Here is an 18,380-nt window from a genome sequence, read left to right on the forward strand (position 1 = left end):
ATCATGCTTTAAAATGCAATAAAACTGGTTTTAATGATTAAAGTATAGTTATATGAGCATAGATGCAAGGTAGCATTCTTAGGAATATCTTAGAAAATAACCTGGCCAGGCATCACGCAGGATAATAATCTTACCAGCAGTTACCTTGACCAAAGCGAAGTAGTTTCCACCCGACTTCGGTCCGATTCCATATTCCCTTGGCAAATGCCACACCTTTAAACATTAGAAGGCTCTCAGGCAATCGGGCCCCTGAGCTTGGCCTGTGTACGTTGGAGGTCCCAGGCCTGAGTCCACTGTGCTCACACTGAAATATTTACTGGCATAATCCTTTCCCAAATAGGAAAGCACAGCTGAGTAGCGTGCGTCTCAAATTGCTGCTCTGTTCAAGTGCACAGGGACCACACGACTGTTTAATGTGACACAGGGTGAGAGGTGAAGTGGACGCGGGGCTGGTGGCTGGGGGGCGGTGGTTGTGTGAGGGAGGGTGAAGTCATGAGAGGGGCTTGGGCACTGTTAGCAGGAAGAGTGGCCGCAGGTGCCCTCCCTGTGAGATGATGGTGGGGTGTGGAGAATGGGAGTTAAGCAGGGTCTCCTGTTTTATGACCACCGTGGTCTTACTCGCCCGTAGGCATCTCGCGTCCGAAGGAACTGAAATCGCCACATTCAGAGACCGGCTGTTGAAAGTACTATTCTTGTACTTTGGTGGTGCTACTGTTTAATTTCTGAAGTTACTAGAGAGTCCTGTCCCATCTTCTTCCTTTGAGCTTATTTGGGCAGACCAGTCAGGGCAATTTGCTGCTGCTATGCACATTTGTGCACTGGGAATCTTTTTAGGGGAGGTCACTGGTTACAGTCCTTGTGAGAAAATAGCACAAAGTCTGTGTCAACACAATTGCACATCTCTTCAGCTCTGGCGGCCACCTTATGATGAAGAGCGGAGTTCAGGTCCAGCCTGCGCTGGCTTTGAAGAAGAAAGCTTAGTAGGACCCTGCGAAAGGCTGGTGGTCAACATGTCATGCTGTTGTTAGCCTGTTAGCATCATCTGTAGATTAACTTCTTACAGGTCTCTGGACTTCTGTTAGTAGGAATTCCCTTATTAACTGAAGATGCTCTGGCTTTCTTATGCTTTTAGGAAGATAGAGAGGGGCAGTGTTCCAAGAAAAATTAATTTCATGAGTTTCAAAAACTTGTCTTTGTAATTTCCTCCCGTCTGGAATAGAAGATGCATAGTTAATATCTAATTGTGATAAGAAGAATCCATCTACATAATGCCTCACTTTATCCTTCCCCAAGACTCTTCCGTTTCTAGCCTGTCTTTGGGTCTCTGCCCCAAAGGAAGTCTTGATTTCTTTTTCTCATTATTTTCCAGAGCGTTATGGTATGCATGACTTTCCTCTTTCCTAGTTGCCTGGTGACCTTTCCAGCCCATTTTCATCTTTTTGCAACAGAGTGTAGACAAAATGATCAGAATAGGAATCTCACGTTGAATGAAATATTTAACCTACAAGGCTAACTCAGGAGAGGGGCAGGTCCGTGTGATGTAGTGGATGGTCCAGTGGAGCATTTTGGTGATTAATCATCGATGGGCGCCTGGGGCTTCAAAGGCAGAGTTGGTACGCATTGTACCATGTACTGTTAATAGTGACAGCAATACCTTACAAATGTTACCTGTTTAGAAAGTGCTTTGATTCCATATTTTCATTTTAATATGTGCAGAAATATTCCAGGAAGGAAGAGTCGTATGTCACTACGACCACGTAAGACCATCAGATTTTTTTTCCTAGGCCTTTGTTTGTTTTGAATAAAGACTTGCTTTTTCACTGTTTCTAAACAGTTGGTGGTAGCAGTCTTCAAAAGACGGATATCACAGAAGAGTCCATCTTGTGAAGCCATTTAGGAATAAGAAACTTAGGACCAGGTTTCTGAAACTCTCAGAGTTAAAATCGGTGTTGCAGGAAGATTAAATCTGACAAGGTGATTTTAGGTGGAGGGGAGGGGAGGGTGCAGGGGAGAGGGTTGAGAAGAATAGTGAATAGTCTTGGAGCCGTCATCAAGGTGAATGATGGGAAGGGAAAATGACTTTGGTAGAGCATTGCTGAGGAGCCGGCTAAGGACACAGATAACTGGAAGAGCCCACGAGCATAATTTTGTGTGTCTCTTGCATGGGTTGCAGTTTGGGAACAGGGGTGGGCTCTGGTGGATCACCGGGAGAATGACAGTTTCTCCCAGGACTTGGTAGGACTTGGTACAAGTCAGGGAAACAAGGAAGATGTTGAGCCACTTACCAATGTGGAGGAATGTCCTGGAGGTTGGTAGGTCATGGCAAAGATGGAAGAACTTCTGAAGAGGAGTTAGCTTGTCTGGTGACCTTGGAGAATGAGCCAAGTGGAAAGGTTAGGAGGAAAGATCCAGGCAAGTCCGAGTTTCAGTTCAGGAGGGAAGTAGGAGTGTTTTAAGGAAAGGTCGAGGGTAGATGAGAGCTGTTGGCCGCTCCTTCAACCATTCCTCATAATGGCAGCTGGAGGCTCTATCTGATGCCGCCTTGAGAAAACACAGCCCTCTAGCTAGGTATGACCGGAGAAGTAGAGGTTTTCTGGTACTTTGTTAATGCATTCCAAGACTGTGTTAACTTTTTGTCATCCTGTCCCACTGTGGCCTGCAGTCCAAGAAGAGCTCTGATCTTAGGGCAGGCTTCCCCCATCCTGTCTTGGAGCTGACCAAAGGGCAACACTGTACTTTCTTGTTCGGTTTCATTATGTTGCTTCCATCTCCTCCTTCCATCCTGTTAGGGTTATTTTATAGTTCTGATGCTTCATCCAGTATGTTGGCTGTTCCTCACAACGTGGTCTCATCTTGCAGCTTAGATAGGTTGTTTCTAATTCTTTAAGACTTTAGGGAACATGCTGGACGTAACTAGGATCAGAACGCCCTTGAACCTGTCACCATGCACCTCTTTCAAAGCTGACCATGATTCATCTCGATTCATCCCCGCTACCACTTTCTGGTAGGCCTCGTAGCTGGCTATAAATCACATTAGAGATAAGGTAGTTACCTTGCTGAGGTCAAGATGCACAACGGACGGATGCTTTTTCTTCTGGTCTGTTGCTGAAGTAATCCTAGGAAGCAGGTTTTTAGTGAACCCATTCTGCTTTCTGATTGTCACGTGGAGCTCAAGTGTGACAAGCCCGTGGTACACAGGCTGTGGAAGGTGACTTAGAGTTTTCAGTGGGCTTGCAAGCAAGTGGTCACCAACAGAGGCTCCAAAAAACTAGTTGACATTGAGATTTTACCAATAGCAATGCTGTTCGCAGAATAAGGTAAATGGAGTAAGCAAATGGAAAACTACTAGATGTTGTGCAGTAAAGGCATTACCTTCAAGCAATTTCATAAGTATCACGGGTTGGGGGGTGGGGGGGAAGGAATGCCAGCGAGCAAAGCTGAGATTAGTAGTGAGTGGAGTTATGGGGAGACAGACTTTACTTTTACTATGACTTTGTAGCCCTGATCTGTCAAATAGAAACCCTTTGCCTACTGTTCTCCACAGTTCTTGCAATACCGTGGGGTATGATTCATCTTGGAGCAGAACCTTGAATTCACTTAAAGCACAAGTCTCTCTCCTCTGTCTTCTTACCTCTCCCGAGCCTTAATTTCCTCTTAAGCATGTTTGTTGTGTTCATTCTATTTGAAGATCATTCTTGATAGGGAAGATTAAATCAGAATAGTGTTGGGTAATTTTCCTTTTTTATCATCACTAAAAATTACGCCCTTTGTTCTCAAACTTTGGTGCATATTGGCATCACCTGGGGAGCCTGGTAAAACTACAGATGCCTGCTGGGGCGCCTGGGTGGCTCAGTCAGTTGAGCGTCCGACTTCAGTTCAGGTCATGATCTCGTAGTTCGTGAGTTCAAGCCCCACACTGGGCTCTGCAGAGCCAGCTTCTGATCCTCTTACTCGGTTTCTCTCTGCCCTTCTCCCTGCTCGTGCTCTCTCGAGGATAAATAAAACATTAAAAAAAAAAAGTACAGATGCCCGGGTTTTACCGCTGAACGAGAATGTATGAGGTGAAGGCTGCCTGAATCTTAGCTGCAAGGCCATGGGCTCTCCTGCTCACCCGGAGCTGAGGCACCTCAGGAGCCTCATCCCCGTGGTCAGATGATGTGTGTGGGCAGCTAAGTGCCTCAGGCTGCTTCCTGGTTTTCCCAAGTGCAGCTCCTGGACTCCACCCTTCTGTCCATTTCAGCTGCTGTTTTCCCTGTACACCCTTCCCTGTGTGCCAAGCCCTAGGCTGGACTTGTGCCCTGTTTCTATTATGATGCTGTCGGAGGGAGATGTTAAAAAATGCATATCTGATTATGTCACCCCATGCTTGAAACACCTCCGTGACCTTCCACTGCACTTAGGATAAAGCTGGAAACCTCTAGTGTGGCCCGGCAGGTTCTGCCTGGCCTGACTCCTCCCTGTGCTCCTCTCCCACTATTTTGAACCTTTTGTCAGTAATCCACCCACACTGGCTCTCTCAGCTCCTCAAGAAACCATACTGCCTCCATCCCAGGAACTTGATATACACTGTTCGCTTTGCCTAAAGCTTTCTTAACCTCACCTACTCATCTACTGGTTTTGCTGGCCATTGAGTTCTTGACTTAATTATCACATCACATCACATCGTCAGAGAAGCCTTGACCCCCATGTGTGACTACAGCCCCCCACTGTATGTCGTTATGATGCCAAGAAATGTCCTTTCTAGTACTTATCACAGTTACATGATTAGTTGATTAATGTCAGTCTCCCTTACCAGATTGTAAACTCCGTGAAGTTAGAGATTAGGTCTATCTTTATCTCACTATTAATATCTCTAGTGCCTAGCACAGTACCAGGGTAGGCTACTCAGAACATATTTTTTGAATGAATGGATGGTTGGATGGATGGGTGAATGAATGACCAGGAGATAATTCTTAGGACAGTGGATATCATCATCTACCTGACAACAGGAATCGCCAGGCCTGGGGACCTATGATACCCTCACTGCTATATCTGACTCCCTGGATGTGGATATCAGCCTGATTAGACCTGAACTGACCGCACCCACTTCAGTGTGATAATTTGAACTAAAGGTCACTTCCCCTGGCCAGCACCACATCCCAGTTATATCTCAAGTTCTGGTTCTGTTTGTATCTTCTTCCCTTCCCTCTGCCGGCTTTAACATTGAGGTCCAGGAGATGCCAATTCTGAGGCCAGATTAGGGGTGACATGTGGTACAGACTCTTGATTCATCTAGTAGGTTGTTTTTTCTAAATAAGAAAATCACCCTCGTTTTTTTAATAAGATGGTTATGAGTCTCAATCATCCAAAAGCTGTTGATACTTTTAAGGCACTTACTCATTACCTTGTCTTCATTTAACTTCCTTCTGTTTTTTTTTTTTTTAACCTTTTGTTACGGGATATGACCTCTTAGACTCTACATAGCATTTCTCATTCTCTTCCCTGCTGTCGTCTCCTAAGAGTTACTAAGTTCCTCTTCTCCCATCGTTTGCTTTGTGACGTAACTTGTCATGCCTGGCGTACCTTGCGTTGCATCCAGTTTTATCCAAGCAGCGTGCTGCTTTTTTTCTCCTCAAATTTCAGTTGAAAACCCTGTGAATCAGTTGGGTTGGTCTTCTGCCAAATGAACCTGGCAGCCATCTTGGTCCGTTTGAGAAAGCCCTGGGTTGGGGGTGGGGAGAAGAGGGGGAGTCAGAATCCTGCTCTTGGTGCCTTCCGTGCTGAGATGAGCCATGATGCTCCGTGACCAGAGATGCTGTCAGTGTCAGCCATCAGCTACCTTCAGCCCAAGTCAGCTCAACACACCTTCAGTAATTTCAGTTACAACTGCTGTCTCCAGAAAGGAGTGGGGGTAGGGAGCCCAGTTTTCTGAGTAGTTAGAATTATAGCATTTCGTAGCGGGAAAGCATCTTAGAGATAACACATCCGTTCTCCTCTCATCTTCCAGGTGCAGTGAGACTCGGGAGAAGGTAAATTAGTGGTACACAGCTGCACACCTGTTGCCAAAGCCACCAGTCCAGGGCTCTTCCTGTGCTTGGAGGAGCCTGTTTGGCTTAGGAACCGTGTGTCCTATTAGTCAAGAGAACCAGAAGCAAGTGGGAGAGCTCGTTCTAAAAATCCAGTCTAGCTAAAAAGGTTATGAGAGAAGACACAGAATTTAAACATTTACTATTTAGTGTAAACTGTTTTGAAATGGGAATTAACGTACATGTGGCTGTGCGTGTATTTGTGTTATGAATGATAGTAATATGGCAGAAATAGTTTAGGATAGGAAACTGTAAATCTGCCTCTCTCTGTTGAGATTATGGACTTTATTCGACCCTGGTAGCAATTGAGAGGTATAATTTTAAACTAGTAAACTCTACACACAGTTCATTTTAAGTACTCCAGTTTTCTTAAGAAATATTTGATGTTTATACAGACTAAGTAATGATTTGAGTAATGAGTAGGGAAAAAATGGGTGGGGCTCTCTAACTGTACCCTACCCCCCCGCCCCCCCCACCCTGCCCCAGTACAGCAGGTGCTCAGGTTTTTTGGCAGAAACCATCAGCCCTTGTCGGGTCACATTACACAGAAGCCTGCTGGCACCAGAGACAGGAAGAAGCCTTTGTGTGCTGGTTCAGGCTTCGCCCCTGCTAACTGGTTTCCTCCTATCTCTGCGTGAAGTTCAACACCGCGTCCATGGTGTGCCTTGTCGTGAGTGATTCTTAGGAAAGCAGGCCCTTCTTCACACCCACATATGTTTAACCAAAGTGTTTACAAAAGGAGGCCTGCTAAGAGCAACCACTGAGTCTCCATGCTTACCTCTCACTGGGCTTTCATGCGGCTCTCTGCCCACTCTGCCCCCCCCCCAACTCACACTTATTCAAACTTAAGAAAAGACATTGATGTATTTTCCTAGAGTCAGTTCATTTTCCTATGGTGCCTTTTCCCTAACTATCTGCCTTCCTCTTCCTCTCTTTTTGTGACCCCAAGTGTATGGAGCTTAATTATGCAGACATGTAATTAGCTTTTCAGTCATTTGAAAGTATGGATGCTCTTAGAGCCATGACTCTTTGCATACCATTTTAGGAGATGAATGGCCACTCCTTCCTTTTCCCCCTCCCTGTGACTGAACTTCATAAGCTGTGGTCCAGCTCAAAGAAGAGAGCTTGCTTTCCTTGTATCCATAGGTTTAAATAAATGGTTGTCTCCATTTTTGCCTGGTGCTGAGACACCTTGAGACATGGGAACCGCTCTTCCCCACTTAGCACGTGGGGGCATCTCCTGGGTACTTGCCTTGTGTACTTTGTGTTTTGGGGGTTTATAGCACTGATCCCCAAGAAGCCCAAGCAGAAGGATCACCACCCTGGAAAGAGAGCTTATGAAATCTACTCTGACATTGATGCTTCATGGTTCATTTCTATCTTTAGAGTGTTTTTTAAAGACACAAGTACATGCTTTGAACATTTTAAAAAAATTTTTTAATGTTTATTTTTGAGAGACAGAGAAAGAGAGAGAGAGAGACAGAGCACGAGCGGGGGAGGAGCAGAGAGAGAGGGAGACACAGAATCCGAAACAGGCTCCAGGCTCTGAGCTGTCAGCACAGAGCCCGACGCGGGGCTTGAACTCACAAACCGTGAGATCATGACCTGAGCCAAAGCTGGATGCTCCACCGAATGAGCCACCCAGGTGATAATTTGCTGGTTCGCCAAAACAGCATGCAAAAACTCCTTTCCCCCACCCCTCAAAAGCCCTGTTAAGATGGCAGTAATGACCACTTGTACTTTGCAGTTGGGAAAGGGACAGGTAAATAAGAACCTTGCCTGTGACTTAGTGAGTTGGGAGAGAAACTGGAAAGTGTACACAGAATTCTGGGCTTCTGGTGTCTTTTAAAAAACATAAGCCATATGGGGCAACCCCACACAGTGTTGGTAGTTAGTCGTGTGTGTGACAGACCATGCCTCAGAACCAATGCTGATGGATTCTTTCTGTAAAACCTGAACTCTTAGTAGCTAGAATTGATCTGTTCTCACAAAGGAGACCCTGATTTCTTCTGGAAGGGTACAGTTACAGATCCGAGGTGTCTGTGAAATAGCCTGACCTTATATGCCTGGTGGTAGTTCTTGGTATGCTTGCACAGTTCCATCGGGGGCCCATTTTCTCACTGGCTTCATGCAGGCTGTGGGAGCTCTCTGTGCCCTAGGCCCTCTCTCATTTAGTCATCTTGATTTGCCACTTCCTGCCTGTGAGTATGGCAGGCCCATCATAGAGGGAGGACCTGATTTTCTCTCTCAAGTTTATCTTACAGGTCAAACTTGACCCCAGCTGCCCTTCAAAACCCCCCTTTGTAGGTGAGAACAGAGACGTTTGGGAAGAAATAGGGGCACAGTCCTATGTAAACCCTCCTCTGATATTTAGGATTTCAGATTTCCCAAGCACTAATGAGTATGTGCGCATGAAGAAGAAAAAAAAAAAGCAACACCAGGGTTTTGTTTTTAAATGGTCATATCTATATAAAAACATATGTCACTACTTTGAATTTCTATAATGTAGTCATGAAAATAATATTGATACTGTTTCTGAGAAATACATAAAATAGTGTAGTGTTAAAAACATCACAAAATATTTAAATTTCTTTTTTAACGTTTATTCATCTTTGAGAGACAGAGACAGAGCATGAGCAGGGAAAGGGCAGAGAGAGGGAGACACAGAATCCGAAGCAGGCTCCAGGCTCTGAGCTGTCAGCACAGAGCCCGACGCGGGGCTTGAACTCACGAACTGAGAGATCATGACCTGAGCCGAAGTCGGATGCTCAACCGACTGAGCCACCCAAGCGCCCCAAAACATCACAAAGTATTTAAAGCTCAACAGCAGTTTTCATTTCTTTCGAAAAATTTCTGAGAAAGGAAGTTCAGTTGTCCTCTGAAAGCTTGTGGGTGCTTCTAGGTAATCAGGTCACTCAGGATGTAATATCAAGACTATCATGGGCACTTCTATTGTCTGAGACACAAAGATCAAGAATATTCTTATTTATGTAGGAAAGGAGAGTAGGACATGGTACTTACCTCTGTGCTTCTACAGAGTCAAAAAACAAACCATCCAATACAACTCTGGATGGGGTGAGTGAAGGAGGGGTCAGACCAGCCCTGTGGGGCCTGAGGTCTGGATGAAGGTGGTTTCTTGTTTGTTTGTTTTTTAAGTTTATTTATTTTGAGAGAGAGGGAGTGAGTAGGGGAAGGGCAGAGAGAGAGAGAGAGAGAATCCCAAGCAGGCTCTGCACTGTCAGCACAGAGCCCAGTGCTGGGCTCGATCCCATGAGCTGTGAGACCATGACCTGAGCTGAAATCAAGAGTCGGACGCTCAACCTGCTGAGCCACCCAGGAGCGCCAGTATCTTGTTCGTTAATGGCTAATTAGTAGCTTTGTCTCAGCGAGGCCCTGCGCTCTTCCCTGGTAACAACCTTCAGATTGACTGGTGATGCCTGAAAACATCTGTCACCTGCTCTGACTCACCCAAGTGAAGAGCGAGTCCCAGAAGTCTCAGGTTTCTTTGGGAAGTAGAGTTCTGAAACCATTTGTAAGATCAGGTTAAGATGACTTTCCTCTACTGTAAGCATTAATAATTGTCCAAAACAAGGCAAATAAGCTATAATCATATATTTATGATAGGATTATGTTTTCTTGGTGACTGGGCATTTAGGAAGTCAAGGTATTTTGTAGCCTTTTTGCACTAAAGGTTTGAAAAAAGTTAAGGGGTATAGCATTAAAAAATACACTAAAACAGATTAGGATTTTTTGGTCTGGGAGAAACCAAGACTAAGAAAGAACGTGATTAAAGGTTAAATGTTTGGGAAGGATATTGGCATGACCAACATGGATATATTCTCCAAATACTGGACTTCAGAACTATAGAAGCTTCCTAAGAATTGTCCTCCACTAGAATAAGAGATTATGAGCTGGAAACATAAATACACAGTGAAGATTCAGTCAAGGTAGAGGTTTTAACAGTGTTGAATGTTTGTTGGGTTCTTTCCATGTGCTCACTCTTTACTACTTTGTCTTGATAACAACTGTAGAAGGAAGATGTACTTATTTATCTCCATTATACAGACTAGGAAACTTGAAGATTGGATCAGTTAAGATCACACAGGCCAGAAACGGTGGAGCTGGGATTGATGATATCATTCACAGGGTGTTAGAGAAGGCCTGGGATATTTTGGAGACCATTACTTTTTTTTTTTTTTTTTTTTAAAGAGACTGCTGTTCACTTTTCAAATTATCATTATTATTAAAGTTTATTTATTGGAGAGAGAGAGCATGTGGGGGAGGGGCAGAGAGAGCCACCCAGGCACCCCTTTTAAAACTATTTATATTAAATACAGTGACCCCACATGGTAGTTCTTTTATTTTTTCTGTAGTAACTCTCTCTCCTTAAGTAGGTCATTATCATAGACTCTGAGGACAGTGACCTTGAAAGAAATCGGCTGGACTCTGCAATGTGCCCTCTGAGACAAAAAAAAACAAAGAGAGACCTCACTTGTTAAGGATAGTGAGACGTTATTTTTGCTAATCTTGGGTATCTTCAGGAAGGATCTCCACTAAAAGCCAAACTGTCCTTTAATGGACTGTTCTAGTATAAATTTTGGAAGTGAGGGACTTTATGTGAAAATTAAAACTCACTGATACAACTTCTTGTATAGCCTGATGGGAAGTTAAAGAATGACTAATTACTAATTCATTATAAGATTTCATTGTTCACTCATGCCACCCTGAGAGGTTCATTCCATGTTTGTTTACTGAGCACTTACTGTGTTCCGGGCATCACAATGAATTGTGTTGAGTCTGACTTTGGAAAACTTCAAGAACAACGCTAGACAGCCCAACCACCCTGGGTAGTTTAGAGTCAGATTTTTAATTTTTTTGAATGATAATGATGATTTGCCACTCACTGTATATTATTTAATCCTTACAACAACTCTGGGATAGTATTATACCCATTTTTACAGGTGAAGAGATTAAAGCTTAGTAGCATTAAGAAACATGCCTCTTGTCACGCAGCAGGGCCTTGACCATGTGAGCTCCTCAAGAGAAGAGCCCTAATTTTAATATAGCAAAAATTGAGAGGTATCAAATGCTTTTAGTTACATTATCTCATTTAATTTTATAACAAAAATGATAGTAGTTCCTATCATACTCATTTTACAGAAAGCAGTAATCACTCCTCTGTTTATTACGCACTTAATGCATACCAAGACTGCCAGATAACTCATCACATCAAGGCACGTTTGTGAAAGGCTCACAGCAAACCTAATGAGCATCATTATTCGCGTTTTACAAATGAGCTATTGAGGCCCGAGAGAAGTGACTTGCTCAGCCAGGCAGGGGGCTTGTCTACCCAGCCAGTGCATATGACCATTTTGCTACATTCACTGGCATGTTATGCTCCCTCATTTCCAGATGAGGAAACTGAGGTTCAGAGAGTTCGCTAACACCGCTGAGGTCATGCGGCTTATAGAAAGCAGAACTGGGGCTCCAGCTCCTATCCTTGCATTAGAAACCCCACTTATTCCCCCTGTGCTCGGCTGCCCCTCTGCACAAGAACTGAAAGGCTGCATCTTGTATCCAAATTAAGTTCCCTAAGGCTTCTGTGATATGTTTAAACATAAATAGTTTCAGTCATTCTTTACATTTCTTTGTATTTTTCCCCATTTTTAGGCAGGGAGTCCTATCCTACTGCTGACCGCGTGTTGCAGTAGAGGGTTGGGCATACAGGTCAACCTACTTGCTCTGGGAGTCATCTGGTAAAGACAGATTAGGACTCCAGTCCAAATCAGAGTCCTGTGTGACCAGCTCATTTATCTGTGTGATTCTTGTCCTTTTTGTCTGTAGAAAATGTGGCTTCAGAGAAGGCCTTGCCGTTAAGAGATTGCTTTCTGGTGCTGTAAGGAATGCATCTTTTTCCATCTGAAGGTCATTTACGTTTTTCTGAAATGCAGTGAATTACATTAATGGTTAAAGCGAGGAAGTATGTCAGTATCAGATATATAACAAGGACCACTCACTCTGATTTGAAATGTTGCCAATCTATACAGTCTCAGCCTTGAACCTGTTAAAGCACAAAAGTTCATTACTTTAATGATCAAGCCCCCTTTAGATTTCTGAAGGAAAAGTTTATGTTAACCATTTACAGTACTATACTTTTTTTCAAATTGCAAACTCAGGTAAATGTTCCCTAAAATGGAATTGGATGAAATTTTTCTATCTGTTGATGTAGTAAGCATCAGATGAATATCCAGATGTATTTAATTATTTTGACTCAGTATGTCCTATTCAGACAGCCTTTAAATAAGTCGTTTCTAAATTGAACAAATAAACAAGAAATAGCTGAAACTGACGGGCTTTAATGTATGGAAGAGCTGAGAGGCTCTAAAAGAGGGGTCATTTCAGAAATACCCATGTCTTGTTGTACTCCTTTTTATTTTTAGAGATAAGCCTGAATTGACTATTCAAACATATTAATAGTTTTAAAAAATTAAGTTTTTGGGGGTTCCTGGGTGGCTCAGTCAGTTAAGCGTCCGACGCTTGGTTTCAGCTTAGGTTATGATCTTGTGGTTTCATGAGTTCGAGCCCCACATCCCTCTCTGTGCTGACATAGAGCCTGCTTGAGATTCTCTCCCCCCGCGCCTCTCTCTTTCCCCTGCTCATGCTGTCTCTGTCTCTCTCAAAATAAATAAATAAACTTAAAAAATTAAGCTCTCATTGTCAGAAGCTGATAGGTGATATGGGAATAATTTCAAGCCTAATCCAAATGTATTAATGTCAGTTCAGATGTGTCTTAACTGTGGGACTATTCTTGTGTCACCAAGAGGTTTTTTAGAAGAAGGCAAGAATCAGTACTGAGTGTCTCCTTGTGCTACTCCTCTCTCCATGGTTTTCTCATGTAGTTGTCACATCCCTGTGATTCAGAGATTATTACTTCCTCACCCTCTTTTACAGATGAGGAAAGTGAGGCTCAGAGTTGCTGAGTAATTAACCCAAGATCACACAGCTAGAAAATGGAAGTCTCAGAACTTGAACCTAGATCTGCACATTCCAAAGTCCACAGACATTCTAATATACAATGTTGTCTTGTGAACCAGTGTATTAGAATTTTTAAATTTGTGTGTTAGAATTTTTAATATTAGAAAAAAAATTTACAATTATTAAAAATAATGTTAAGAGAAATTTGCTTTTGATTGTTTGATTAGCCCTCCAGTAAGAATGAAACAGGTTGAAATATACATGGGAAATATACAACAAATTTACCTTTTTTTCTTGTGTAGACTGAAACTCTTTTGATAAATCTACTTGGCTTGTACTTGGTACTTGAGCTTGTACCTCCAAGAAACCCCATAGAAATACATAAAAACATACTGATAATGCTTAGCAGTTAACCCTAACAAGTGGCCACCCATTTTTACTATGACAGTGACTATAGGTAACACTAGGCTGTATTCCAAACATGTGACATCTTCTAAGCAGATTCCAATAGGATTAAAGACATCTCCCTGCTCTTCTGTTTTGGGTCATTTTTTTTTAATGGTCAGAAACTCATATGCTTAACATCAAAACTGGATGGTGATGAAGTGTTTCAGTTCTTAATGGCAGGTGACTTAGAAATTAAGTTTGTCTCTTTCTTAAAGGTTATTTTCTAGGGTAGCTTTAGCATGAGAATCATATAACTAACTGGCTCCCCTTTGTGTTCTTTTTGCATGCTGCTCCCTCCTTTCTCATCTCTACCCCTTACCTCTAACCCCCCTGCTAGAAAGTGCTATCCCTTGACCTGCCTGGAAAGAAAGTGAAGTCATGGAATCATGCATTTATAAACCAAAATGCATGTCTGAAAGATAGTAGCTGGATATGCAGCAGGGAAAAGTACAGTCTACCTGTTCTTTAACTAAGTTGATTGTTCCAGAGAATTTCTAACTTAAAAGAAAATTAGGAGTAATATGTGTTTATTGAAGTAACATGAGTAAATACAGAAAATAAATCAAGGAGAATTCAACTTTGTAAAGATAACTGGAGCAGATTGTTTTTTTAAATGGCTGTTAGAGGGGCGACTGGGTGGCTTAGTCAGTTAAGCGTCTGACTCTTGATTGCGGCTCAGGTCATGATCTCACGGGTTTGTGAGTTCAAGCCCTATGGAGTTGGAGCCCCGAGTTGGGCTCCACACTGACAGCTTGAAGCCTGCTTGGGATTCTCTCTCTCCCTGTCTCTCTGCCCCTCCCTGGCTCACGCACGCACTCTCTCTCTCTCAAAATAAATAAGTAAATTTCAAAAGTAAATAAATAAATGGGTGTTAGACTTTCCAAATAGAAATACTTATATGAGGGAGAAATAGTCTTTATGCACGATCCGTGTTGTTGTGCTGGAGCTTGGAGGTCTCGAAAGTTTGGTTCCATACAGGGCCTGAAAGGGTAGGATCATAGGAAATGAATACTCCTTACAGATGCTTGCTTTTCTCTTACTTTCTCCTTTCTCAGTTTGGGGTTGCATGTTCTAAGTCCACAGTTGGCTGGTACACTAAAGATTTTTCTTCTTTTTCCTAGACCCCAGGCAGGCCCAGTCTTCCCCGCCGTGGTCCTATGACCAGTCTTACCCCTCCTACCTGAGCCAGATGACGTCCCCATCCATACACTCCACCACCCCGCTGTCTTCCACACGGGGCACGGGGCTTCCTGCCATCACCGACGTGCCCAGGCGCATTTCAGGTAAAGACCACACTTTAAGTGAAAACCCCCTCCTGTGCAGGGGTGGGGCTGGGGTCGTAGAATGGGCCAAGGCTCACAGGAACTCTCTCTCGGAGGCGTGGGGGCAAGGGTATGACAGCGGCAGACCGGGTCTTCTGAATTATAGGGCTATCACGTACTTGAACATTTTAAATTGAGAGACTAAAAATCCACCAGAGATGGCATAATTTTCTTAAGATGCTATTTAATGCCACCCAGTTTTAGTCCTGCCGAATCGTATCCCCTTTGGTGGGCACTGTCTCAACTGGGGCCTTCTCCTGAGGGTCTTATGCCAGGCCTTCCTCTGCTTGTGTTCCTTTCTTTTCTTAACATCTGCCTGTAAACCAGATTATAGACTGATGGCACAGCCTTCCATTTCTAGAGCCTCTTAAACCCCAGAAGTCCAGGCCGGCTCGTTCTGAGAGTGAGCACCAGCAAACTTAAGATCCTTCTCAGAAGCTAGTCATTTGAAGTGAGGTGAGGCCTGGAAGAGTCTTTTAAAAGGCCGAGTTGGCCTCTGAGCAGCCAATTCCAGACTGAGGTAGCCTCTCCACGAACCATCCAGCACACTGTGGTCGCTCTCAACATGGCGTCCCCAGTGCTCACACACCCATTATTCCAGAGGCACCACCAAAATCTGTGGCTCCTGGTGGACGTGCGTGTGGCAAACGAGCTGGCCTCCTCTCTCTGTCGTGGAGAGAATTCCTCGTGGAGAGCCAGAAAGTGTACACAGACTTCACGTGGGCAAGTAGAGAAAAGCTAAAGGCTCTTGGCCAAGCCTCTGAGTCCTGTGAATAGGGAAAAGATCTCTCGGTACAGCCCTGACACCAGGCCAGAGCCCTGCCCCCGTAAATAAAGAAGCAACCCCACTGAGGCACATGCAGTTGGCCCCTCTATGTGTCAGACGCTCTTCTCAGCGTTCGGGCTCCATGCACCTGTTTAACTCCTGGCCAGGTTAATGCCTTTCTTTCTTTCTCTTTGTGTTTCTGTCTCTGTTTCTCTCCCTCTCTTCATTTTCTGCAAAGCTCGAAGCCGCTACTCACTCCGCTGAGTTGCATCACTGACAAGCTGAAGCTCCACCAGCAGGCTTGCAGGTTTTGATTAGTTCAGACTCCTTTCTTTCTTTCCACTTGGGAGGAGGGAAGGCTTTGTTTCTCAAGCGAATGGCAGGAAAGGGCTCTCTGGTCCTAGTGCCCTTCACATTTTCTACAGCAGATGGACTCCCGCAGGGGTGAGTAGGGAAAGAAGAGGGGTGGAGGGAGAACCACGAAACCCTTTGGAAAACCATGTTCCCACTTTTCATTATGACTGCTATTATTATTTTTATGAATCACATGGTATTTATTGGGGAATTGTGCAGAGTGTAGAATTTTAGTTATCATTTCCCTTGACAGGAATGACTCCCTCCTTTAGGCAAACATCAATTAAAGACACGGGAAAGGATGAGTAAGGCACAGTGGGGAGAATGAGGGCTGATGTGGGATCAAAGACAGTGTTGGATGGTGTCGAATTAGTTCTGGTCATTCCTTCTGTATTTTATACTGGACCTGTTTTGTTTTACATGGGGCCAAAATGACACTTTGCCAGGACAGATTTGTGCAAACTTGCTTCTGTTTAGGGTCCTCTGGGGTTTCCATCTGTCCAACCCTCTGTGGCTGAAGCAGACTTTGTTATTTGTCCCCTGGCAGTACCTAGAGGAAAAAAACCTCAGGGAGTGATTATTGCTTTAGAGACGTTTATCTACAGCACCTTCTTACCCAGGTGTATTCACATAAAATTCAGTAGGAAAACCATTGAAAGCAACACTGAAACAATGCTGCATACATGGGCAGTCATGATCGTTTATCATTTACATGTGTAATCTAGAATAGCTAGATTATTTTGAGTCAACTTACTGATAATTATTTAAAACACTTCCATAAACTAATAACAACATGACTCTTCCCATTTCATAGACGAGGCAGTAGGAGCAGAAACTGGTTACGTATCCAGTCATATACTGGTCTGAGGCCAAGGGTAGGAATGAGCCTCTGCTCTAAACTAGTTTAAAACTGAGTTTAGTCCAGATTTTTCCTCCTGCCCCAGACATTTCTGTGAGTTGTTACTGGCAAAGTGACATGGTGCCAGGGTGGGAGGTTCTGTGTAAACATTCAAGGGAGGAAAGCAGAAAATCCCTCTTGTCAGCATATTGGGAAACAGGAAGAAAGAACTAGATATGGACGGTCAGGGAACTGGAAGAGCCCTGATTTGATTTACCTGACCTTGCTCTTGAGTGTTGGGCTGTGCCAGCATCCCAGAGTGCAGCTTGGTGGGCTTGGGGACCAAGTCAGCTGGAACGAGTGCCCTTTTCACTTCCCTGGGGACCAGTCCTAGGTCCTAGGGACCTGTCTGGAATGGAGCCTGTCTCATAGGGTCCAAGGTGCCAAGTTGCATAGTTTCTGTCTTTATTATTCCCCCCTCCCCCCCGCAATATCTAAAGCGGTCCCTAAGGTCCAGGATGCTATCTTCGTAGCATAGACAGCTAAAATATTAACCTTCACTTCCATCTCCAAGCAGTCGTGTGTGTTTCCTCTTTGAGATGCTTTCCGGAACAGTTCAGATTTTTATGTAGAGAACTGTTCTCATCTCCCTATCTGAAGGGGATAAAGAAATAGTCTCAGATGATCTGGGGTGAGAACAAAGTCCTTACTTATACAGTAGGATTGGAGGTTTAGACCCAGGTTTGAATCCCAGCTCATGCACATATTAGGCAAGTTTCTTACTTCTCTGAAATGTAGCTTTATTATTTGTAAAATAAGGATATAATATTAATGTCCTAGGGCTACCGTGAGGATTAAATGAGGTGCTTTATGTAAAGTGCGAGCAGCATGCCTCACACATGCTAGTTGCTCAATAGATTGTAGCTGATCATTATGAAGCTAACATGGCTTTGTAAAAATTGCTTATCTGTATAGAATTTGCAGGCAAGCGCTAGCTTAAATGAGTCAAGTAGGTAAAAATCTAAACTCTTTAACGAGGATTATTTGCTTTGCAAAATGGATCCACCGCAGACCATATTTAAAACAAAACCTCTTGAAATATTTAAGTATTTAAGTGAGTTAATACTGAGATGTAATTCATAGAGCACTGAACATAATGCCTAGCACACAGAAGTACTCAATGTTTGCTATAACTATTACTGTATAGATTTAGAATGAATATTTGTAGAGCTAAAAGCAGTTGTGAGCCATTCACAAAAGGCCAATCACGCACTAAGAGAAAATAACTATTCTAATATCGGAGAATGGAATGATCATGGAATGGAATGATCCATGGAATCATGGATTCCTTTTCCAAGGAATCGTAGGAATAAAAGCAACTAGAAAGATCTTTCAGAAAGAACTGTTCCTAAAGAAATGCCATTTCATCCTACAAGACCATTACAAAGAAAGATCCTCATTTAATATACCTAAAGATTGTTAGAGAATCCAATTTTACAACTTCTTTTTTTGGTATCCTTCCTTCTGAGTAATTTTTCAAGTGTAGCTACATTTATACTAGAACTTAATGAATTCCAGCGATGACAGTGATGCTATATCGCATTTCCCCTGCA

At 43.4% G+C, this 18,380-nt stretch overlaps 1 protein-coding gene across 9 annotated transcripts in view; it reads left to right on the top strand.

Annotated features, from left to right (window-relative positions):
• Positions 1-18,380, top strand: part of RUNX2 (RUNX family transcription factor 2) — a 281,233-nt gene that overhangs the window by 173,518 nt on the left and 89,335 nt on the right. For 7 of the 9 annotated variants that reach the window (XM_045498433.1, XM_045498434.1, XM_045498428.1 and 4 more), the window contains one exon: positions 14,609-14,770. In XM_045498433.1, coding sequence (XP_045354389.1) covers positions 14,609-14,770 — 162 coding nt within the window. Of the gene's footprint in view, positions 1-14,608; positions 14,771-15,813; positions 15,883-18,380 lie in introns of all 9 variants that reach the window. The other 2 variants (XR_006717237.1, XM_045498436.1) reach the window with 1 other exon arrangement.

Source organism: Leopardus geoffroyi, chromosome B2, assembly GCF_018350155.1.
Source record: "Leopardus geoffroyi isolate Oge1 chromosome B2, O.geoffroyi_Oge1_pat1.0, whole genome shotgun sequence".
In the NCBI taxonomy this organism is placed as follows: domain Eukaryota; kingdom Metazoa; phylum Chordata; class Mammalia; order Carnivora; family Felidae; genus Leopardus; species Leopardus geoffroyi.